Source organism: Canis lupus, chromosome 5 (assembly GCF_048164855.1).
Source record: "Canis lupus baileyi chromosome 5, mCanLup2.hap1, whole genome shotgun sequence".
Taxonomy (NCBI): domain Eukaryota; kingdom Metazoa; phylum Chordata; class Mammalia; order Carnivora; family Canidae; genus Canis; species Canis lupus.
The window spans coordinates 75958871-75984327 of NC_132842.1; the positions used below are offsets into that span (position 1 = coordinate 75958871).

General features: G+C 46.0%; 1 protein-coding gene across 10 annotated transcripts in view; it reads left to right on the plus strand.

Moving 5' to 3' along the window:
- STPG1 (sperm tail PG-rich repeat containing 1) overlaps window positions 1–25457 on the plus strand; it is a 50967-nt gene that overhangs the window by 18685 nt on the left and 6825 nt on the right. For 8 of the 10 annotated variants that reach the window (XM_072827806.1, XM_072827799.1, XM_072827796.1 and 5 more), the window contains 4 exons: window positions 5898–5999; window positions 10290–10460; window positions 14776–14884; window positions 19171–19336. In XM_072827806.1, coding sequence (XP_072683907.1) covers window positions 5997–5999; window positions 10290–10460; window positions 14776–14884; window positions 19171–19336 — 449 coding nt within the window. In that variant the 5' untranslated portion in view covers window positions 5898–5996. The remainder of the gene's footprint in view (window positions 1–5897; window positions 6000–10289; window positions 10461–14775; window positions 14885–19170; window positions 19337–25457) is intronic. The other 2 variants (XM_072827801.1, XM_072827800.1) reach the window with 2 other exon arrangements.

A 25457-nucleotide genomic window follows, 5' to 3' on the forward strand; every position in this document is an offset into this window, starting at 1 on the left:
CCTAGAACGTGTGAGCTAACAGGTTGTGCTGTGTCTTCACACCTTAGCCCAGGCTCTGGTCCGCAGGAGCTTGCCATATGTGTTTGTTGAGTTTTTGCCAATATTCCAGTTGGGGGATTTCAAGGGGCTGCTAATAAGCTGACACCAGATTTGAGCAAGAGGAGGGGTCTTAAAAAAGAGGAGCAGGGGTGCTCTCGGGGGCAATACCCTCAATAACCGGTGCTTCAAAAACGAGGGCTTGACTTCTCTTGTCTATGTTTGTAACCCAGCCTGCCGGGTCAGCTGTGGCCAAAGACCTTGGGCCCATTCTAATCTGGCTGGCGGCCAGTGTCCTCACTGCGCTGGCTTCCTCACACTTACCTGAGTGACTCAGAAACAATCTCCTCAAGAGACTGCATCCCATTCTCCTGCTTGTTCCTTAGGGCTCCCAGAGAACTTTCCTTTCTGATGTCCTCCCCCATTCTGAACAAAAATGTGGTGTTTCCCTGCATGAAGGATGCTCCCTCCCTTTTCAGCTGTGATCAGAGGTGTGGGAACTTTGAGGCCAGACAGAAATATATGTGGGGTGAGGTAGGTGGGGAGAGAAAGCAGGGAGGGGGAAGGGCGTCTTACAAGGAACAAATCTGAGTCTGAGATAGTTTGAACCAGAAGGGCCTCAGTGGCCCTGCATCCCCAGAGTCAGCAGAAGGACCCTTTCTGTGATGGTGTCTCACAGTGAAGCCCACTGCTAGGCCAGGTAGAGGCAACACTGGTGCTCAACAGTGCTGCCAACTCCGGCCCCCTCTCCCTGGCTCCCTGGTGGATGCCTGAGATGAGGTCTGAAAACCACAGATCCTGACAGCCACCCCACACACCTCCTTGCAGGTTCACAGATGAGGGGCAGGAGATCCAGTAAGGGGATGTGCCCTGGGGACAGATGCCAGCTCTCCCACCGTGCAGTCAGTGCTGTCCTCATCACTTTGGCCACGTCAACCTGAGGGAAAGCTTTCTGGTTTCAACGAAGTCAACAAGATGGATGGACTCATTGTCCCAAGCCCCTAAAACTAGAGGCATTTGTACAAAAGAAATCGTTCCCTCAAGAGCCCTAAATCCCTGTGTGGTAAAACCAGTGGGTTAGCCATAGCACAAGGGTCTGCTTCCACCTCAGGCACGTCCTCTTCCTGTTAGATACTTCTAAGCCCTTCAGCAGACCCCTGATTTTCATTCATTCTGTGTGCTCCCGAGCAAAGCCAACTTGCCAGCCCCAAAATAGACCGAAGCAAGTTGAAATATCTTTGAAGAGTCAAAAGGCAGCTCTAGTGTGGTCTTTGGCCAATGATCCAACAGAGACTACGTTTCCCAAGCCAAGAAATGGATCAACAAACCACTGATTTGAAAGTATTAATTGAACAGAATTTCTGAAATCAGGGCTAGAACCTTCAGGCTCTATAAATGGCTCCAGGTTACTTCCCAGAGTAACCTGGAGTATATGGGTAACACTTCCTATAACCTATGGACATATCTGGGGTGAGGAGGTACATGCCCTGCTCCCTGTTGCCACTGCCTCATTGCCTGTCTAACCTATCCCAAGGTCGAGTGAACATAGATCTTTGTCCCACCCGTGGTACTTGCAGAGGCTGCCACTTGGGACTCTAATCCTTCCAAAGGGCTCTCAAAGTGCATTTCAACCAAATGTCACCTAGATATGTGTTGGGTCAAGGGGTGGGAGCACATCAACTCGTCCTCCCATGGTCACTCCCACTCTCTCAAGGTCTTTTACCCCCATGGGAAGGTTTGGCTCCATCGCAGCTGTCGTGGGCAATGCCAAGAGTAGTGGCCACACACCGGCGCTGCTCTCACCCTTCTGCAGGAATCGTGAATCAAACCCACTCAATCCTCACACTGTGGGAAGGCCTGGGAGACAACAGTATGGGATCCACATGGTCCTCTTGGCACTGGGCAGGCAGTCAGCAGACCTCAGTTAAATAGTTCTCTTCCCTTCTCCCTCACTACACCCATTTTTGCTTTGTCTGTTTATTTCGTTTTTGCCTTCTGGGGTGGTCTTGCCTAAGAAAACTTGATTTTGCAGCTAAGTTCACTCCAGTTGCAATCACTTGAATTCTTACTCCTGGGATCCACCCTGAGAGGTCTAAACTCACCCAAGTCACAAAAAGTCATATGAACTGTTACCCAGAAGTGAAAGTTCTGGATTTTTATTGCCCTCCCAGCCAGCCATTCACCAGTTGCAGGAGAAAGCCTGAAGGCTCTGCAGTTGGAAGTCTCCCTCTGAAGAGCTTAAAAACCTACCTGCGTGTCATGGGAAGGCAGTGGCGCGCTGGTAAACCAGCTCTCCTCTCCACAAAGGAAAGTTCTGATTTACAGCATTTGCCAATTTCTGTGGTGTAAATACTCCCACCTTGCTTTCAATCTACCACCAGCAAAATCTCTGACATTCTAACAGTCACCCTCTCAAGCTGCCATGGGCCGACTCCAGCATAGTGCTGCCTCTTTTCAGAAATATCCTTAAGAGCGAACAGACAGTCCTCTCTCCCTCCAGCCTAAGAGGCGACAGCCCTCTTCATATTTGGCCTGGACTCGAACCAGTTTGCAACATAGCAGAAGTAAAACATGATCAAGGTCCGGTGGGGTTGCCAGAGTTAGCAAATAAAAACACAAGATTTCTAGTTAATGTAGAATTTCAGATAAATATCAACTATTTTAGTATAAGTATATCCCAAATATTGCATGGGATATACTTACACTAAAATAGCTTTTCGCTGTTTATCTGAAGTTCAAATTTAACTGGCAGAGTAGGAGGGACCAGCCTTGCACGTCTTGTATTTTATCAGGCATTTCTAGCTCCTCAGACACAGGTAGGTGCTGGGAAAGTTTGTGTGAACTGATGATGGCAAGTATTGAGTGTGGCGTAAACTGGAAGCTGGAGGTGCGTGTCTTCCTTTTTCACTATTTAAACCTGGAAGAGTTACATGTCCTGCTTCAGCTCTTTGACTTAGGGGCTCTTGAAGCTAAGAGACACCCAAAGTCATTGAATCCGCTTTGATTTACAAATGAGGAAACTGAGGCCCAGCCATGTAACTTGCTCAAAGTCATTTAGCTCTTAGCAGCATTAAGACTAAAATTTTCTGATTCAAAACTCAGTGGGATTTTTTTTCTTTTATCCTATACATTCTCATTTGAAAATCAGTTTGGTTTAGTAGGTAAGAGTAGACTCTGTATGTGTATTGGGGTGGGCAAAATGGGTGAAGGGAGTCAAAAGGTACAAACGTCTAGTTATAAATGTCATGGGGATGTAACGTACAGCATGGTGACTACAGTTAGCAATACTGTATTGCATTCTGGGAGTTGCTAAGAGAGATCTTAAAAGTTCTTAAAAGAACTAGGCTAGATCTTAAAAGTTCTCATCACAAGACAAAAATTCTGTAACTGTGTATGGTGATAGATGCTAACTGGACTGACTGTGGCGATCACTTTCCAGTGTGTACAAATATTGAACCGTTATGCCATATACACAAAACTAATATAATGTTATGTGTCCATCGCACCTCGATTAAAAAAAAAAGTAGATTTTGTACTAAGACCACCTGGGTTCAAATTCTGGCTCTGATAGTTTCTAGCCATGTGACCTTGGGACTTATCTCTTCCCATCTTTAAAATGGAGATTAGGGATGCCTGGGTGGCTCAGCTGTCAGGTGTCTGCCTTCGGCTCAGGGCACGATTTCAGGGTCCTAGGATCAAATCCTGCATCAGGCTCTCTGCTCTGTGGGGTGTCTGCTTCTCCCTCTCCCTCTGTCCCTCACCCCCACTAGTGCTCTCTCTCTCACTCGCTCTGCTCTCTCTCAAATAAATAAATAAATAAATAAAATCTTTAAAATAAAATGGGGACTAAATGAGTTACTGCATGTAAAGTACTCAGAACAGTGCCTGGCACACAGTGAGCAGCTACTCAATAAATAAATGCTAAGCCCACAAACAGCCGCCTAGAAAAATCTCTTCCTTGTTTTTCTGTAGCTCCTTGAATCTGCTCCCTCGTGCCAGATTTCTTCTGAACTTGGCCTAGGGTGCTGGTGCACCTGCTTCTATTGCATGTCTCATGGCCTGCCCCACTCTCCCTGGTGATCAGCCCCCGCACTCTGCGCACCCCAAATCATCACCACCTACAAAGTGGGAATCAGCGTCCCTGTATCTACCTGCTTCGAGCAATGCTTAAAGGATTACACTGCATTTAAAATTCAGCACAGGGACACCTGGGTGGTTCAGTGGTTAAGCATCTGCCTTTGGCTCAGGGCATGATCCTGGGGTCCCGGGGATCGAGTACCATATCCGGCTCCCTGCAAAGAGCCTGCTTCTCCCTCCGCCTGTGTCTCTGCCTCTCTGTATGTGTCTGTTGTGAGTAAATAAAATCTTTAAAATAAAATAAAATTCAGCACAGAAGAACCTGTTAATCTCACTGATGGCCCATTCTTATACATTAAACCATAATCACACACTGCTCAGGCCAGACTGGAAAGTCCTGGAAGGCCCTGGTAGCACCTTAAGCTTTCTTTCTACCTTAAGGAAGGTGGTAGGGATGGTGGAGCCAGGATGAGCCTGGGTGGCAGAGGTTGAGACAGCAAGCTCTGCAATCGGGCTGCCTGGATTAAAATCTAGCCTCTGCCATTTACTACATGTGGACCAAATGTTTCTGGGCCTTACTTTCCTTAAAATGGACTTGATAACACCTCCCACTGCAAAGAGTTTGTGTTCATCATGTCCTTAGCACTGAATTCAGGGACTGCCACTTGTAGCAGTGGGATATTGGGCAAATTCATCTCCACTTGCCTCTGTGTCTCCATCTGTAAAATGGGAATTATAACTCCTTTTTTGTTGAAGGATTAAATGAAGCAATCTTTTTTTTTGAGATTATATGTATTTTTAAAATTTTTTTAATTTTTAATTTTTTAGATTATATGTATTTATTAGAGAGAGAGAGATAGTGAGAGAGCACAAGTGGAGAGGAGTGGGAGAAGCAGGCTTCCCACTGAGGAGGTAGCCCAATGTGGGACTCCATCCCAGGACTCTGGGATCATGACCTGAGCTGAAGGTAGAGGCTTGACTGACTGAGCCACCAGGTGCCCCTAAATGAAGCAACCTTTGAAAAGCTCCTGGCATCAAGTAGGCAACCAGTACTCTCCAGACAGTAGAACATCCTTATCATTTCATGCCACTTGCTTGGCCAACATCTGTCAACATATACTCTCCCCCTGGTAGCTAGCCTGGGAAATGAGATGAAAGCTCAATTAACTGCAAAAGCAGAAATGGGCTTAGAAACCAAGCTTCTGTTTATTCCTCTCTATCATACCTGCATCATTTAGCATGTGAGCCTCACGAGCCTGCCTCTCTTTGTTTGAGAATTAGAAATGGTCTTGTTTGGGATGAAGATTGTTTTTGTTTCATTTTGCTTTATAAACAGAAACACTCCCTGATTTCTCTTCTGAGAGGTTGAGGAGGAAGCTGAGTCAGGTGGGTGCGGCTAACGTGAAATCGGTCATCATTCCCTCCCCTTGGGTTTGGCTTCCCCATTCAGCACACACTGACTTGCATATCAACCACACCGAGGATCCCATCTTATGCTTGTTTCTCTAATGGCATGAAAAAAACAACAGCATTCTTCTCGAATGCAGGGCGGCCTGGTAGAGAGAGCCAGGGCTTTGGGGGACCCAGACCCAGGCTGGAATTCCAACCCTAGCACTTGGTAACTGAGACAGTGAGTGGGCAGGTTAGGAAATGGTGGAGCCAGGCTATCACCCGTGAAGTGGTGGTGGTGCCTATCCCAGAGGATTACAGTGAGGCTTAGTGTTAATGGATATAAGACTTGCCAAAAACACAGTGGAAATGACACCCTGTTCTCTTCCTTCCAGGATGGTATCCCAGGTCCCGGGTTCTATGACGTCATTCACCAATCTCCAGTGTTCAACAATGTCTCATTGTCTAAGAAAGGGACATGCACTTTTCCCTCTATGGTGAGAACCCCTTCCTTGAGTAAGGCCACTAGCGGATCAGTAATTTCCTTTGTTCGTTGCATAAACATGCATTGGACATCTGGTCCCTTCTCTCCAAAGGCCATGGTTCTAATTAGGAGAATAACTACTGCCTCAGGTGTCATGCAGGTAAATTAGAGCCTGGGTCTTTTAAGTCATGCCCCTCCCCCACCACTGCTACCTCCACCAGTGTGGGAAGAGGGGGGGAAGGAATATATAGGACCTGATCATCCTTGTCAATTTTGTCATCATGAAGTGGGCTAAGCAGATGTTTTCCTGAGATTTTGAGGCACTAGGAAAAAGATCTCGCCTTAATATGATGTTTTATACTGCTTGGTCTAAATTGGGTTATTCAAATTATTGAGAAATCTGCTGGGAGCAAAATGAGAGCAGGCAACAGGCTGAAATGTAGTGATCTTCCTCCCCTCTCTACTTCCATTCTTGTAAGAGATTGGTCTTTATCTTTGTGAATGGCTCTAAGAATCAAGGAGCTATATGAAATGCCAATGTCCCTGGCCAGACTTGGGCAAGGATTTGTTGTTGTTGTTCTTGTTCTTAATTTGAGTATTTATAAATTGACCAGAAGAAGAGATACAGAAAGGGGAAAGGGATCAAACTGGGGTAAAACTAGCTGAGGTAGGAAAGTGAAAAAGAAAGCAAACACAAACTAGCAGCAACAAAACACATATGCCATCTGTCTCTTTAAAAATTATAAAAATTATAATAATCTCTTGCAAAGATGTACTATAATGCCTGACATTGGAACTGATTTCAAAACAAAACAAAACGCCACACAAAGGGCCCATTTAAGACACACTGAATGCAGCCGCTTACTGGAATTTGACTTTGGCAGAGCTGACTTTGGAGCTAGCTCTAGTCTCAGCAGAGACGTGGACGTCACACATGCCCTTAGTGAGCTCACAGAACAACCATGCCTCTGCCTCTTTTTCTGCCCCAAGCCCTGCACATAAAGAGACCTGAAAGCAATCAGCAACAGAAGTGCCATCTCACAAAGTCTTGGCACAGGAGACAAGACTTAAGACCTGAGCCTGACTCAGCTGAGGATTCTTGATGTGACCTCAAGCACGTCACCCTTCTGTGTCCCAGCTACCTCATAAAAGTGGAGACTCCCTGGAGGCTCTGGGCAATGAGTGAAATGCCCTTTGAAACTGCAGAGTATTGTAAACATGTTAAATATTATGAGTGTTACCACCTGAGTCACAAACAAGACCTCCTGCAACTCCTAGGTTCTCTCTCTGAGAAATTCTCTGCCATACAGTGAGTGGCACTGCCCATTCCTGCTTGGTGCCAAAGAAGGGACAAAATTAGATCACACAATCAACTCCCTACTAGGCTTTGCGGGCAGTAACTTTCCAAACGACGAGGCTGGGCCGTCTGGAGGAGAAGAGGCCCAAGGGAAGGTCCGAGTATTACAGAATCTAATCAAGCCTGTCAGGTCTTTAAAAAAAATTCAGACCAAACCCAAAAGAAAGCAGACATTAAGTTGTGCAGACTTCCCCTCCCTGCTTTGATGGATGGAATTTATATTTACAGACACTTAGGTTCTTATAACCAGCCTGCGGTGGCCAAAGGAGATCAGTTAGGAGACCCCACATCTTCCCTACTTCTTTTCCACACCGATGTGAATTTCATGCCTTTCCCCCCCCCCCCCAACCCTTGGTGACTTTCACATGTGGCACTTCCTCCATTTCTGGATCTGAGGACTCTGAGTGTATGAAAAGTAACCCTCATCAGAGAAAGATCTGCCTGACACTGGTATAGCCAGGAGGAGTGTGATTGTAGATGAGGCTGACCAGAAAACTCTGTGGATCTATAAATTCTAGAAACTTCCTGATGACTGTTGTCACCACTACACCCAACCTTTGTAGTGGATCTGTCATCTTGCTAAGTCCAAATAATTTAAAGAGCTTCATTAATGTATTCTAAATCTTTGCTCCAGGATTATTCATGAGGCTGACAGGAGGTTAAATGAGGCAAGTGGGAGGAGACTTTCATGGCCTTTCTCTATTTGCATGGTGGCAGGAGTGGTTCTGGAAAAATTAGTAGGTGCTGGAAAGAGGTTCACGAATGCCAGCATTGCGGCCAGATTGGAGCCTACAGGCCCGGCAATTAAAAGAAAGTCAAGGGGTGGGGAAGGTTGCATGAGTGAGTGTTTTTTTGTTCATCAGTATTCTGAGACAAATTCTATTACAATGCTTTATGAAACTTTGCCTCCAATGAACAATTAAAGCAGGTTTTTTCCCCCAAAAGTGTGTTATTAGGTATTCTAGGCCAAAGAGATTCTATGATTTAGTAAGTTTCAGAAAAGTCTGGTTATGTCAAGTTAGGCTTGTTTATTGTAGGATTTCTCAGGGTACTTAATATGATGGTGTGTATTATGAATCTTCAAAGTGGGAACACGCTATGAGGCTTCTCAAGTTTATTTGGCTTTGGAACTCTCTCCCTGCTTCTGCCACCACCAACACTAGTTTATAGAACTGGTATGCCAAGAAACACTTTGGGATATAGTGCTTTAGAAAAACGTGCTTGCCTCATCTGTTGGGTGAGTCAAGATAGACATGCTACAAATGGTACCACCGGGGATGGTTTCACCTTACCAGCCTCCTTCTATGGAAGTGAAAAGGAAAGATGTGCCTATCCCATGGGACAGCAGAGAGAGAGAGAGGGTAGTGATTCTCCTTGAACTAGAACATCCCAGAGTCATTTATCAGCTGCTCATCTTGTAAATGAAAACATGTTTATTCCTTTTGACTTTTCCTCTTTAAAATGGATATCTAATTTATATCATATAGTGGGGGCAGACTGCCTGGATAATAATGTTGGTTCCACCCTCAACTAGCAGACAAGGTCCAGTGTCCTCATCCAGAAAGTGGGGATAATCATCATATCCACTCCCCAGGTTTTTTATGAGGATTAAGTGCCACAATCCATGGAAAGGACTCAGTTAACTATTGCCCCAAATGCAAAGGCAAAGAACATACAGGGCAGGGGTGACCTTACTTCTGGGAACATCAGTGAATCCTGACAATTGGGAGAAGGCCGACTTGGAACTTGATCCTGGGTTAGACTCTGAACAGCTGAGACTCTGGATGAGAACACTTTGGCCCCTGGGAGCACATCCACCCGTATGCCATCCGTGGTCCAAATAGTGAGAACCACTGCCACCGAGTGCAGGGTGAGGAGCTGGTGGGGGTGAGAGCTAATGCCTTCCCATAGCCTCGCCCACTTTCTGTGCTTGTTTAGCAATTGACCCCTATCCAGCTGAGGACACCTGGGACGATGTTCTCAAGCTTTTAACCATAAAATAATAAGAATTTTTTGTTTGTTTGCTTTATCAGACTCCAATACTTGCCATACTGTCCTAGTGTAAAGTGATGTTATCACTTAGTTTCTATGGCTTTTGCCCATTTTCATTTGGCAAACATTGATTCTGGTGTTGTGTTTTTTTTTTTTTTAACCTGAAAATAATTTATTATGGCTTCCTGGAAGGAGTAAGATTGGTTTTACTGAAACAAAAATACTGTAGGGTTCTGTGAAATCAGCAATTAGGGGGCACCTGGTGACTCAGTTAAGCATCTGCCTTCAGTTTGGGTTATGATCTTAGGGTCCTGCAATCGAGCCCCTCTGGCAGACTCCCTGCTCAGTGGGGGGGTCTGCCTCTCCCTCTTCCTCTGCCCTCCCCCTGCTTATGCTTTCTCTCTCAAATAAATCTTAAAAAAAAAAAAGAAAGAAATGAGCAATTAGGTGGAAGGTAGGAGGCATGTGTGGACGGCAAGTCCCATCGACCCTTGTGCCTTTAAGACATTAGAAGCAAACCTATTATTTAAGCAATTCAGATTACTTAATCTTAGAAACAAGACATGAGGTTTTACTCAGAAGGAAAGCCTTGGCTGCAGGAAGAAAGTCTAAAGCTTCCCATCGTATAAATTACCCAACAGCTGATGAGTCAAGTGTAAGTGGCCTGAAACGGGATTGGGTGGCAATGCATTTATGGCAAAATTATTTTTGCCAAGTCCCAAATGTAAGATGAATAATTTGAGTTAGTTTACAGAAGTTAAAACGGGTCAGAACTTGCATTCTCAAAGAGCAAATCCTCAAAGCCTGAGGTCAGTTTATCATTGTTACCTGCTAGAGTTTCAGCTTTTGCAAAATGCTTTTAGACCTGGGGCTGGACACCATCCCTTTGACATCTGTCCTGTAGAGCCAAGGGACTATGGGAGAGCATTGATTCCTTTGGCTTTGTCCTTGCAGTGTACCCGACTGGACACCATCATTTCTAAATCCCCTGCAGCGAACACATACACTATCCCATCACGTTTTGTCTCGAAGAAAGACTTCAGTAATTCCTGTTCCAGCATGTTCCAGTTGCCAAGCTTTGCAAAAGTCCTCAAATTTGAAACTCCTGCACCAAACCATTACAATGTAAGAATGTTGCATATGCTTCTCAAAGACATATTGAATAAATGCTTTACTAAAATAAATGAAGGTGGGGTTGGGGGGAATGCTTTGGGAAATAGCATTTTAATTCAACTGATAAACCAGTTAACACTGGTTGACTGCCTAGTGGGTACAGGAGGCTGTGCATGGCTTTATGGAGAATTTGCAGAACCCAGAGAAAAATGTGAGCAACACGGAGGTCATTGGGAAGCAGTGGGAAGACCACACCCTGGAAAATCCTCACTATAATCACTCCTATCACAAGACTTTTCTGGGACAGTTTTCTTATCCATAATAAGTATATTATTTCCCACTTTATTTACAGTCACCATCCATTTACTTTTAGGTCTTATAGGGAAAGTAAATTTCCATATTTCCATATTGGAAATTGTTTTTTTAACATAATGCTCCGCCAGTTACAATCACTCTGTAGTCATGGAGGGAGAACAGTATGATTAATGGTTGAGAGATGGAGTTGGATTGAAATGTTGACTCTGCCTCTTTGTAACTGCGTGGCTCTGGGCAAGTCCCTTTAGCTTTCAGGACTCAGGTTATTGATCTGCAAAATGGGGAAACGTGTCCACTTCATAGTATTAATGCAGATGTTAAATTAAGTCATCCAAGCTGAGTTCTTAGCCCAGCCCCTGACGCACAAGGATTCTGCCATCAGTGGAGACACCAAATGTCTTTGGGGAAATCACGTTACCTCTTGAGCCTCAATTGTAAAATGGAATCAATTATACTCGCCCTCTAGGGTTATTATAAAAAGCAAATGAGGCAACAAATGTGGAAACACTCTAAAATACATAAGAAATGAATTGTATGGAAGGTATTTATATTATTATGACATATGACAATATTTTGGTCTTAGAGTACATCATTTTTAATTTCCTTTTTCTTTTATAATACTTATAAGTAATAGTTGTTTTTCTGACTGTAAAGACCCTGCCTGAGATTGATCCAATCAATTATAATGTGCTCAAAGCGATATACCTACCTGCTAGGTCAGCACAGTCCAACAGAAATATATTGGAGCACATACATCATTAAAATTTTCCCAGTAAGAATATTTTTAATAAATAAATAAAATAAATAAATGAATAAATTTTCCCAGTAGCCACGTTTGAAAGTAAAAAGGAACAGATAAAATCAATTTTAAGAATATATTCTACTTAACCCAATATATTCAAAATATTATTTCAATATCTAATCAGTATACAAATAAATTAATGTTTTACATTCTTTCCATCTATCTTTACAATCCAGTGTGTATTTTATACTTTCAGCACATCCTGATTTGGACCAGCCATGTTTCCAGTGCTTGATAGTCAATGGCTGCTATATTAGAGAGCACAGCTCTAGATAGTCTATGCCTGGGATAACCAGCGTCTGAAAATAATGATGATGGTGATGATGGTGATGATGATGATGATGATGATAAGTAGTTTTCAAGGCCTCTGTGCTTTTCTAAGCATTATGTATTCAATACTGTATTTAATATTCACAAGAGTCCACGGAAGTGGGTTATCTTTTTTTTCAATTCACAGAAGAGGAAGCTGAGCTCAGGGAAGGGAAGGGATTTGCCCTAATTTACCCCACTCAAAGGGACTATTTGCATATCAGTGAGCACAGGTGGATGGCTGAGATAGACAGCTGGAAAGTGATCACTCATCATGTTCCAGCCCTGCTGGATCTCCCTTCGTGGATCCTGTGGTTACTCTGTCCTAGACCAGTGATATAGCTTAGATTCTGGTAGGGAACTCAAGACAAAACTGGTAAACAGGCAAGCAAAATCATTACAAACTATGGCCAGCTTTGAGGCAGACAAATAGTTGGAGCCTGAGAGATAGAATATGTGGGGGTTGACAGCATTGTGTACTTTAGATTGGGTGGTCAGAGAAGGCTCTGAGGCTGAGACCCAAGAATTGAAGGAAGAGCCAGAGTTGAGGGAATAGCAGGTGCAAAGGTCCTGGGACAGCAAGCAGCTTGAGCCCTGGGGAACTACAAGGAGGTAGCTGGAGTAGCATTAGCTAGGAGGAAAGGGGATAAGGGGAAACCAGATGGGTAGGCAGGGGGCAGTTCATTCAGGACCCTAAAAGCCCTGGGAGGGATCTTTAATTTGGTTCTCTGTGGGAAGCCTTTGAGAAGGATGACATCATCTGATGTACTTTTTCAACAAGCCCTCTCCAGCAGTCATAAGCAGAATGGACCACAGTGTGGGTAGAGTAGCTTTTGAAAAACTAGTTCGGAAGCTGTTATGCTAACAGGAGAAAGGTCAAGGCCTGGTCCAAGAAACTGATAATGATGGTCCTTGGCCGCTGCACCCTTGCTATTCCTGAGAGAGGTAGTTAGTGTTTCATGCATCTGCTTCCCCAACCTCCTCTGGGTGTCTCCACCTGGCATCGTATGTATCTCCAGTGTCCCACACAGATCCTGGCAATAAATGCTTATGACATTGAAGGAACTATCCCCCGAGGTATGTGGTTGTTAAACTAGAAAAGACCATTTCCCAAGTCAGAGCTCAGACCTTCTGCCAATGCATCCATTTTAAGTGCATGGTTTTTGTGGGTTATTGTTTTCATGTGACTGTGAAAATAATTCATGCTCTTCATAAAATATATCCACGCATTTTAGAGGCTGATGAACCAGAAAAATAGAATTCTCTTATAATTCTGCCCTCTAAAGCAACCCACCATCAAAAACAGGTGCAGTTTCTTTCAGTCTCTTCTTCCCCCCATCCCTACCTTCAGCATTAGGATTACACTATCTGCAGTATATGTGCATTTTCTACTCAACTATATCTTGGATTTTTTTTTCCCATCATGATACAGTAAACCTGCTTCATTTTTTTTTTCAACCTGCCAGTGGAGCTAGCTGACTGTTTTCCTCGTCTAATGGTGAAATCTTCCAGTGACATGCACTCGAAGTATACACAAATGCTCCCTCCTTCAGTTGTTTTTCTGTCTGGATGAGGAATAAGGCTGAAATCGTGTTTTGTCTACAAGAGGCTTTTTTCAGACCTAGAGAACAATGGTTGAGTCAACTGGCAAGAAGCAGAAATGTGATAATCCTGTTAGCCACACTGCAGGCAAGGTCAATCAGGGCCTTTCTTTTGCCTTTGCTTACCTCGATCCCCCACCTCTCTATTTGAATCCTTTTTCCCCATACTGTGTTATTACTTCCTCTCCGGCAACCTGGCTCCTGTCCCTCTGTCCAGTAATTAGCCTCCTCCATCTGATGTTTTTGTTTGCCCTCCCTGCACGCATTCTAGCCATTAGGACCCTGGGAAAAAGCTAAATTCCTCCGCGTTTGTAAACACAAAATCAAAATGCCATCTGCATTTCTTGAGAAACATTTTTTTTGACAAAGGAGTATCTCAGAAAAATCAAACCATCCTGGCCCCAGCAAATAGTTTCACTCATTCAGTAAATATTCTTGGTCACTGCATTCACGATTTTTATTGCATCTTTATCTAATGAATACAAGGGACTGACTGCAAATTGGTATTTAAAACATTTATGATTCACATATAGCAGAAGAATGATCTCAGGGTTCTTTTTCTCTTTTTTTTCCTTCCTCTCTCTCTCCTATTGTTTTTAGAGTGCCAAACATGCTGTATATTGCATGGATCAGTCAAAATTCTTAATTTCTGGTCAGTCCAGAAAAGTCGAGACGAGGGAGTGTTACAGATCTGATCATAATCTTAAATTACATGATGTCCTTGTGAGCCCCAAATCTTGCATTTGTCGGAGGGCTGTTTGAACAGTAAGGAATCAGGGTGGGGATATGTAGGACTAAGTGTCCTGAAAGGAATAAAAGTCATAGAAAAAATAAGGAAAACAATGTGCACAGTCAGTGTTATGGACTTGAAAAAAAGACACTGTCCTATAGGTGATGTCTGTTGACTGCTGGGGTTACCTGATGTGTTTCACGGGTGAGAAACCCCAAGTTCAGAGAAATTGAACAACTTGTACAGGATCACGCCCTGTGTGCGGCAGACACAAGCCTGGCAACCAGCTCTTCCGGGCTCTCTTCCCAGCACCGTCCTCTGTGCCATGTGGGGTGACCAGACCTCTGCTGGCGATCACAAACTCCTGGGCTACTCTGGCTGGGGTGATGGTGAAGGCATGGTCAGGATGCGGGGAGGGTGGGTGGCTTTTCCACTCGTGTCTGTTCATGTTCTGAGGACAGGTTTAAATGTGATATTTTACCCCAATGTGCCACCTGTCCAGACCTGATGACAAAGAAAGGGAAGGTGTCGGACACACCATGCTTGAACTCTCCCTCTTCCTCTTCCCAGGCCTCTGTCTCTTGCTGCAAGCAGAGAAACAACGTCTCTGCCCGAGCCGGGTTTGTGTCCAAAACCCAGAGAGGATTTTTCACTATCCCTGAAACAGGACCTGCCCCAGGTAAGCAGCCACCCTGCACACTGGCCTTGACCTAAGGTTAATGTACCAGAGCTGCTCTGCGGGGCACCATTGCTTCATTGGGAGTCTCTTTGGAAGGAGTTATGCTTTGTGGGGAAAGGGGACATTGGCCAGGTGTTGAACAAAAAGGAGAAAGCTGAGGAGAAGACCTGGTCTCCCTCTTAAGAAGAAGGAGGGCTGCTCTAGAGATGGCCCCCAAAGCAGCCTGTTGGCCTCCTCTTTCATGACCAGACATACCCACTCTGGGCCACCAGATGGGGAAGCAGCTTCTCACCCCAAGTGTGCACATTCGCACGCCCCAGGTGTTGTCACAGGCCACCGGGGGCGCTCAATGCACTACTGAGTGTCCAAATCCTTCCTTTTCTCCTTAGCCTGGAGGTGACTTCACCAACTAGTCACCCAACAGGGGAAGATGGCTCCATTTACTGAGTGCCTACTCCGAGCTAAGCATTTTCCCTGTAGTCCCCACACATCTGTCTTCCTTGGTCTGTACGCTTAGTCCTGTGTTTCAGGTGAGGAGAGGGGGCTCAGGGAGTGGAAGTGGCCTGCTCAGCATCACACAGCGAACGGATGGCAGGCCTAGGCCTAGAGGTGTCTGACTGAGGCCACTGTTGCCCCTGTCAGTCCACAGCAACTTCTGAAACTGCCCCAAGAGCTGGCCAGCAAGTGTCTCCCTCCCCGGGCTGGGAGAAGTATTGCTCTGTCCTCTTCTCTCAGACCTGCTCCCCACTTCCAGCCTCACTGAAAGGTTTCCAGAGGGCCAGGCAATGCTGCGACCTGGCACTCTGGGAGCCCTCATCAGAGCAGACCTTCCCAATGGGTCCCCTCTCCCTCCCCCCAGGGAGTCTTGAGCCGGAGCTGAGGGGAGGAGCAGGGAGGGTTTGCAGGTACAATCACACCTCTTGGAGGCGGGTGTGGATAAAATTGCAGTGCATGTTGGATTTCACCAAATCCAGATTAAAGTTGAGAAGATCAGTCTGAAGCTGAATAACAAAACCAGCCCTAATTAGGAGGCTAAGCCCTGGCTAAAGCTCCCCTGCCTTGCATCATCATAGGCAAAGCCCCACCTTGTTTGTTTATACAGAACAAAGCCCACATCCCTGGAGTTTGGCCTGAGGCCCTGTCAGGGAGCCCCGGGACGTGGGCACCTTCCCAGCCAGCCACAGGTGCCCACTCCTTCCCAGAGGCTCCTCAGGAGCCGCTAGTCCCTTGTAACAGAGCAGGAGGGGAGAGGTGGCCGGTACCCAATTCAGTTAAACTCCTACTGTGTGCCAGGGGCTTTACAGTTCTCATCAAATGATCTCCAAACCCTGTGGAGTGATTGGCCAGCCCGCCATCATGTGCTCAGGGTGAGCTACTACTATTATTGGTCCCCATTTTACAGGCTAAAGTGACACTTACGATGCAGGTAACTGGCCCAGGGTCCCATGGGTGGATTTGCATCCAGGACCCTCCCAAATGCCCACCCAAAACTTGCCTGGGGAACCTGCCTCTCTCCGATAAACAATCAGCTTTGACCTCTCTGAAATAACTCTGGTTGTTTCTTCTCCTGCTGGTGGAAAACAGATGTGGAACTGTGATGGGCATCCCTGCTGGGTCCCTGTCCCAGCTGCTCTGAGGGCCCCTGCTCAGGGGCTGAGGGCCAAGACTGACCTATGTTCAACTCTGAGCACAAGGCTCAGCTTCACACATTTGCTGGTGGGATTTTCTAAAGTTTACATTTGCCAAGCACATCACGAATGTCCTCCTCTCTATTTTTCCTTAAAATAAAAAAAGGCTATTAGAATAAGGGGAAGAGCCTCTGTTAAATATGGGTTATAGAAGGGGAATTGCAGTATGAGCTCAACACCATGTCGTCTTCCAGCCACACTCAGGAAAAGACGAGAAGGAAATACACCAGAGCTTACCTTTGGTTCTTGGGTCATAGGAGCATGAGTGCCTTTTTTTTTTTTTTTACCTTGCTTCTGCTTTTCAGCATTTGATAAGCATTGCTTTAACCTTCCTGTGGAAGGTTTCTTTCATGAATGAATGTGTGTGTGTGTGTGTGTGTGTGTGTATACACACACACACACACACACACACTGCGAATGAGATATATATGTGTATATATATGTGTGTGTATATATGTGTATATATGTGTGTATATATGTGTATATATATATGTACACACACACATTCATTCATGAGAGAAAAAGAAACATAATAAAAGAGATGTATACCAATATTACAAAAGCTGCTAACTGGACATTACCTTTTTTTAAACTTAAGCATACATTGGAAACCTCTTTTCATGTTATTAAAAACTTCCTAAGAATATAATTTTTGAAACAGATGTATGGTATTCCATTGCGTGATGGTACCAGACGTTAAGGAACAGATGGCTTCTTTTTTTTTTTTTAAGATTTTATTTTTTTATTCATGGGACACAGAGAGAGAGAGAGGCAGAGATACAGGCAGAAGGAGAGCAGGGTTCCTGTAGGAAGCCTGATGTGGGACTTGATTCTGGGACTCCAGGATCACGCCCTGAGCCAAAGGCAGGCGTTCAACCCCTGAGCCACCCAGGCGTCCCAACAAATGGCCTCTTATTGGAAATGTAAGTTGTTTTAAACTGGTCACTAATATAGATAAAGAGGCAGCAAACATCCTTGTAGCTCACAGCTTGTGTACAATCAAGAATATGTCCTTATATTAATTGCTTAAAGTGAAATTGGTAAGTCAAAAGTATGTAAAATATTTTTTAAAAAAATTTTTTCCATATTGGTGACCAAATTGCTCTTCAGCAGAGAGGTAATTTATCCTCCTGCTTCTGTGAGGCACCTGTTTCTCTTCACCTTTGCCACCACTGGGTGTAACATTTAAATAGAATCTTGCAAATATGTTTCTTACTAACACCCCGTATTGTTGTTTTCGGTGCTTTTGCAATAGAAAAGTAAGTTTTATTTAGAACAAAACCAATCATACAATGTTTAGAAAACTTGAAATATTTTCCTCATACATAATGCTACCAGTTTTCTGGGTTCCCACCCATTCTTATTTAGAAGTACCCATTGGTATGTAGAGGTCATCATAGTAGATAGGAACTTTTAGGCATTATTTTCACTCACCTTTATTTTCAAAAACATTGCCATGTGGCTTTATGGTCTTCATATTTATCATGGCCAGGGCTGATGTTCCCCTAGACTGGGCTACTGTTCCCATTGCAGTGCCCCTGGTCTTGGACCTTCAGGCCACTTACCCCTTCTCACACTGCAGCTGCTGCTGTTGTGTGCATCTCTATGCTTAGAGCTTTTCCTGAATGTTGAATAATTTCCTTAGTTTCTGAGTAATGGGAAGGCTGGCTGGGTCAAAGGGTCTAGAAATCCTCAAGGCTTTTGCTCAGTACTGCTCTTTGCGCTCCAAAACGCCTACACCCACTGACAGGGCTCCCGGCAATTTAGAGGTGAGATCGCCTCCTCTTCCCCAGCCAGGGCCATTCTCTTCCTCCTTGAAGCCTTATGCACAGCTAAATTAATGATATTCTCTCACAGTTTCATGAAACAGGGCATGGTGGGAAAGCATGGGCTTTGAAGACGGGAAGCCCTGGGTCCACATAGTAGGTGCTCCACAAATATTCGTTGATTGCAGAGTAGTAACTAAACAACTACTATGTGCCAGGAACTTAAATATTAGTCGACTATCCTAACCACCCTGTTGTTGGTAAAATTATTCTTACCTTATAGAGGAGGAAGCTGAATTTAGTTCCCAGTTAGATGAAATCTTCTTGGCAAATCATCCAGTATCTCCGAGTCTCCATTCCCTCCTCTTTTTTTTTTAAAGATTTTATTTATTTATTCATGAGAAACACCGAGAGAGAGAGAGAGAGAGAGAGAGAGAGAGAGAGAGAGAGGCAGAGACACAGGCAGAGGGAAAAGCAGGCTCCATGCCGGGAGCCTGACGTGGGGCTCGATCCCAGGTCTCCAGGATCACACTCTGGGCTAAAGGCAGCACTAAACTGCTGAGCCACCCGGGCTGCCCCATTTCCTCCTCTTTAGAATGGAGGTGCCAACTACCCATCTAGCTGGGCTGCTGTGAGCATTACGTGAGCTAAGTATATGATGCACATGGCTTATGTTCCCTAAAGGGAGAATGTGGTTTTTAGCCCTTTCTATCAGACTATTGTGGGGTGATATCACTTTGTAGATGCTAAATGTATTCTTAGGCATGAGATACTGCTTTTCATTTACTTGAGAAGAGTTCCTTATTCTGTTTTAAAATGTCTTTCTTCTTAGGGCATTACAATATCAATGAATCCCTTGTGAAGCAGTCGCCAAAGGTATTAATGTCTTGTTTTAAATCAAAAACTGAACGTGGATCACAACTGACATCAACAGGCCCAGGACCTGGTTATTACAACCCCAATGATCACACCAAAATTCTGAAAAAGACTCTTATCCTGTGAGTCCTGATTATTCTGACCATTCTTTTGAAAGGTGGCTCTGGGGAAGGACCCAACATAAGCAGAAGAGGAAGGGGTGTCACTGGTTGGCAGGACAGAGTTCCAGGTTACTCTCCACCCTCATCGACATAGTAGGTGCTCAATAAATACTTACTGAATGCATAATGTTTATTGAGCAACTACTATGTGCCAGGAACTTAAGATCTTACTCAACCATCATAATGACTCTATTGTAAGTATTATTATTCTTACTTCATAGACTAGAAGTGAGGCTGAGGGTTTGCCTGTGTGCACACAGCTAACTTGAAATGCCACTGGGAATCAGGCTCAGGACTGTCTGGATCTTTCCACATCCCCCATGATGTTGTGCTATCCTGGCACTGACATTATTCTATTTTTATAACATAAAATCTTTACTGGGGTGGTAGGATATACAGCAGCATGGGGGTGTCAAAGTTTTGTACCGATAGGTTGAAAGTCTAGACATTGGAGTTGGTTGGACCCACTGGATGTGAATTTGAGCTATGCTGTTTTCATGCTGTGTGACCTTGGGCACTGTTCTAAGTCTCTGAGTCTCCATGCTCTCCTCTGTGAAGTAAAGTAGGGATAATTCATGCCTCATAGTGCTGCTTTCAGATTTTATTATATATGTTTGGCATGTAGTAGGTACAAATGGTAATAATATTAACACAAATTTAAAAAGTGAAGATGGGGATTTGTGTTAATATGTTTAATATCCTATGCATTGAATATTACTTTCACCAAACAGGTTCAAGAACTTGCAGGTCTTATTTATTCCTCAGATGGATCTAGAACTTCTAGAACTAACTGTAAGATCAGTCCGTCTGTTGCCATCCAAGACCTCACCCTGTTATAGTCCTCTCCAGGCACAATTGGCCACTGTGGGGGGCTGACCAGCAGGGCAGCCCCTCCAGAGAGGTCAGGCAGGTGGCCAGGCTCATACCTACAGCGAATCAGAAGTCCAGGCATCCAGGAGAGGCTGGCAACATTGGGCATGCTCTGACCATCAGCACAGGATAAGGAGATGGGGTGGGGGAGAGGAGCGAGACATGAGCCTGCCAAGTTCATGCTGGACCAAGGACTCGGACCTCAGATGGAATCCACTGGGTAAGTCCCTTCTGCCCTTCGGTTCCTGGGGTCTGCAGGTTGACCCCTCACAGGCTCCAGGGCTCAAAACCGGGGCAGGATGGTCTCCAGGAATAGGGTCTCTCTGAAAGGCAGGGACTTCCCACCTCTGGGCTGGCTTAGGGCACACGCACACCACCTTTCCCCTGCTGTGCCAGTGACCAGAGTGGGTAATAGGACAGGCTTTGGAGCTAGCAGAACTGGGTGTGAGTCACAGCTCTGTTCTCTGCAGAGGCTTCTCCTCTCTGAGCCTCAGTTTCCATGTTATTAAGTGGAGATAAGAGTCTTATCTCCTATGGGTTCTGTGAGGGTTAGATGAGAATTTAGTCATGATAGCTGCTGCTATTCTATATCCAATAGGCATGTGAGCATACAGGGTACAACTGCTCTTTGGCATGGCCACTCAGGCCCCTCACTTAAATCTGGAAGCTTCTTCGAGCAAGCAGTGAAAAGGAGAGTGGAGAACACTCAGTGTTGAGCTGCTTCCCCCAGAGAAGTGAGGAATTTGAATTCATTCAGAATTTTCAGCGTTTGGCCTTTGCTGAAGTTTGAAGAACAGTTTGAAATAATTCCCATTTTATGGCATTTGCATCTGTCAAGTCAATAGGCTCTGTAGGTTTCTGGGTCTGTGTTGGAGGCTGTGGGGGTACTCAGGTGAACAGGGCACCATACATACCTTCAGCTAGGCTCGCCTGGGAACAACTCCAGAGCAGAGCAGAGGCACATGCAACAAAATGCTGAATCATGTGGCCCCAAGGCTGTGTGGCCACATACATCCCTGAGGGCAGTATTTCCAGCTGGGTGCAGGGCAGTGGTGCTGGTGTGTCTGGGGGTGTCTGGGGATCACTGGCTCTCTGTGAAGCTTTGTGAATGACAGATCTTTGGTTAATAAGTCTAGGAAGCACTGTATATGAACCCTCTGCCCCTGGGAATATCACGGTGTACATGGCTCTGAAATGTCCCAAAGTACAGAAACCTATTAAACCCAGTGTCTTTTAAACTTGGGTTCATGCTGGTGAGTAGATAGGCCTCCACTTGGGTTCCCCTGGTGAGTACATAGACCCCCACTTGGGTTCTCCCCGGGAAGTGCGTGGTGCCCTGGTAGGACATTTGCATTAACTTCCCCCACAATCTGGGGCTGCTCTCAGCACCTGCATGGACCTTATTTCTTTACATGTGAAAGGAGGGGAGGTCTTTCCATTTCTGACACTCCATCACCCCCAGGATTGCTCACCATGTCATTTAGGAATACTTACTGAGGGCAGTGAACATGGAGCCAGCCTAGACTCACAAAGGAGGCCCAAAATACCTATATTTTTAATTGACATGGAAAGGCTACAGCTAAGAAATCTGTAACTGTACTTAAAAAGCAAAAAGATAAAACTCCAGTGTGTCTGAGTTAGTCTAAAGTATCCATCTGTTTATGTGCAATGATGAAGAAATGAGTTAATATAAAGATACAGCTGAATATTGTAGTATTGAGGGCATGTCCAGACTCCAGTCTCTCAAATTGGAGTTCTGTGTCCTCTCCTATGGCCCAGAAGGAAGAGAGGAGAGGAGTAGCTGGGGGCCCACCTGCTGGGATCATCAGGCCCCTGAGAAGGTCCACATTGTTTACCCCCTATCTCCATGTAACTTGTCAAGACTCTATCCATACCAAACCAGAGCACGTTTAACTCTCCAGGGCTGCACAGGGCAGTGGTGGAGAATCTGAGAGTCCTCACGGGGTTTCCTTTTGGCAAGCGCAAGCAACCCAGGTGTCGTGCCCATGTGACATGATGTGAGGCCTGTCCTTATTTGTCTTGAATGGCAAATGCTTGGCTCCTTACTTTTGGGGAGGGTCCCAGCTTGCAAAGGTAATCTTTCGGCTCTGCTTTCTTAAGGATGCAGGAAGAATCAGGAGATATGAATTGTCCCCTAGAATTGTTAGTCTCATGTTACCCACCAACAAAAGTGAAGCCCAGGGAGTTGAGGGCTGGGTGATGTCTGGGAGTGCTCGGGAGGCTAGCAGGGGGCCAGGCATGGGCTTGTCTAGTCTCTACTCTTGTCGCTGGCCCCAGAGCTGAGAACAGGCTGTGGAGGCCATGGGGCCTAGTGGACGTGTATAAGCACAGGTTCCAAGTCGGGCCAGGGTTAAACCTCCCACCTTCCTCACTCACCAGCTCTGGGAGCCTGGGAACCCAGGAATTCAAATTCAACCCTGTAAATTGTGAAATGAATGCTTGGTAATGTGCTTGCAAGGATAAAATAAGAAAACCCACAAAACTCATCAGGTCTGGTACCCGGTAAGCTTTCGATACATGGAACTTGTCTTTTTATTGAGGTATGTGATTGGGTCCTTTGTACTCACCTGCTGCTTCTCGAGTGGCCTCCGGAGGGCAGATGCTGTGCTAAGGGCTGGCAGGGTGTTGGGATGACCACTTCTGGGCTCCCTAGCCTAAGAACAGGGCACAGGTGTCCCTTGGCTGTGGCCAGCTTGCCTACTCAAAGCTAAGAGCATTTATCAGGGGGGCTTTAGGAGAGAAGTGAAGTGTCAGCTTCATACTGTCACAGTGATGACTCAGTGAATCAGGGTGAGTCAGGATAAGGACTTTTGGAGATCAAACTGGTCCCTCCCGGGTGCTGCCTTCCACGCACACTCACCAGTAGCGAGGGGAACCGCCCACTGACATCTTTCTAACCCTTGATCTACTTCCTGGAGTTTCTAAGCCACTGGTTTTGCACAGACACGCTGTCCTGCCACAGCCAGAGCTAAAGAATCAAACCTTGTTGGCCCCGCTCCAATTTGGGTAATTATCATGACCCACCTAAAGTTCCCCTGGGATTTTCAATTAGATATGGGATGCTTCTTCCCAAGCGGCTGTAATCTGTCACCCTCTACTCTGTTAAACAGATGCTGCATTCCACCCCAGAGGCAACTGGCTGCCCTTTAATGATGAGAAAAAATTGCCCCTTTATCCCTCCCGACCCTGGGAATCCCTGAGGCAGAGTGAATCGGTGCCTGGGAGTGTCCCGAGGGTCTCGGATGCCTTCCCCGAGTGACCTGCTGAGTCCTCTGAGACATTCATTATTCTTGGGCGATTTGCAAACAGCTCACATTGGGAGCTGCAAACATACTTAATCCAGTTGTGGCCAACTCAGAGCCTTTGATAGATGTTTTCTTTCTATGGGGCAGGACCAGGTTGGCTTTTATAACTGAGCAATGAGGCTCATAAAAGCCCCGGTCACAATGCACTGAGGGCTGCCCCGGGTTTGATCCAGCCAGACCTTTGTGATCTGCCCAGCCCCACCTCACCATGGAGGGAGCAGCCCTAGATGGTGATAAAACTATCAGGTGGGGTTCAGAGGTCTGGGCTCCCCTACTTGCCGCAACCCCTCTGTTTTTCTCTGCAGTTCAGCAAATGTCCTGGGTAATGGTGATGGGACCTCAAAAATGAATCAGATGCAGTCCCTTGGTTTAAAGAACTAGGCACATATAGAATGTTTGAAAACCTAGCATGTTCTATGCAGAGAAAAGAAGAATGGCTTGAAGTTTCGAGGGCCCAGCCACGCTGAGCTGAGAGCTTTCATGGATGTCACCTGGCGTCCTGCTCCCAGCGGCCCTGCAGGGCGGCACTGTTACATGGAGCACAGATGAAGGTGTAGAACAAGGAGTGGCATGCAGGTCCAGCTGACTCTGGAACCCATGCTGCTCTGTGGAAGCCACAGGAAGGGCAGGCGGGGGGCGTTGGTGGTGGTGGTGGTGGAGGCCAAAGAAGTTGCCCTGAAGGATGTGAGAAGTGAAGAATGACCAGAGTTTGCAGGGAATGTAGGTGATCCTGGCAGAAGGAACAGCGCAGGCAAAGGCATGGAGTGGTGGAAGAGTGTTGTGCTGGGGGCTTCTGGAAGGTCACACGGGAGCAAGGGGTGTAGGGGGTTAGGTTGGATTGAGAGGCCATAAATGCGAGCATTTAGCTTCTCATTGGGGTCTGCGAGGGCCGATGGTCAGAAACAGGTGAACCACCTATAAGTCATGGGCACACTGAAGGGCTGAAGGCGGTCTAGGAGGCTCGGCCGCTGCCTCCTTGTCCCCATTCCTGCCGCACGCAGCTATAGCTCATGCCTCAGCTGTGCTTTGGCACCTGCTGATTCCTCTGCGAGAAATGCCCCCTTATCCACCTGAAGAATTCCTGCTTACTTTTCAGGGCAAATGTTATCTCTTCTAGGGTAGATTTCTGGATTCACTTAATTTGGAATTCCCCACCCCACTCCCACCCCCACCTCTCAGAACAGTGTTTTTGCCTCTATTCTAATATTTCAGGCTTAAAAAGAATAATACAAGCACCAGTTAACCTTCATAGCAATCCTGGGTGGAAGGTACTATACCCCCATTTCACAGATGAAGGATCTGAGCCGTAGGGAGGCTGAGACTTCGCTGAGGTCACACAGAGAGGGGGGCAGTGCTGAGTCCAACCCGAGTTTGTCCGGGTACAAAGCCTGTACTTCCTTAAGCTGTCACCAGCCATCGCTGTCACTAGCCTTGGGAGCATTCAGGGTCTGTGTCTTATCACAGAACAGTGTGGACCTCCCAGGGTGCCTGGCACATGGTTGCTCTGTAAAGATCCAGAGGGCTGAGCTGCTGGTGCTGAGGCTCTCCTGGGCAAGGATCCTCTAGGCCCTCTCGCCGAGGATCCTGATGAGACAGTGGCCCGGCCTCCTGCAGGCTGTCCCTGGTGAGGAACAGGGACACATCATGGCCGCCTCAGAGAACGGAGCAAGGGGGTGACCCAGACTGATGGGGTGAGGTCATGCGGTGGTTGGCTCATTCCAGCTCCAGCTTCAAGGACTCAAGCCTGTCTCTCAGTGATGCCAGTTCCACACTCATCAAATTTCTGGGGGTGCTTTGAAGGGGTGACACAAGCCAGAACAAGGAGAAGCCAGCTTTATTTCTAAGGGGAGAGGTGGTTGGTCACACACTCTAACCAGTTCTTCCAT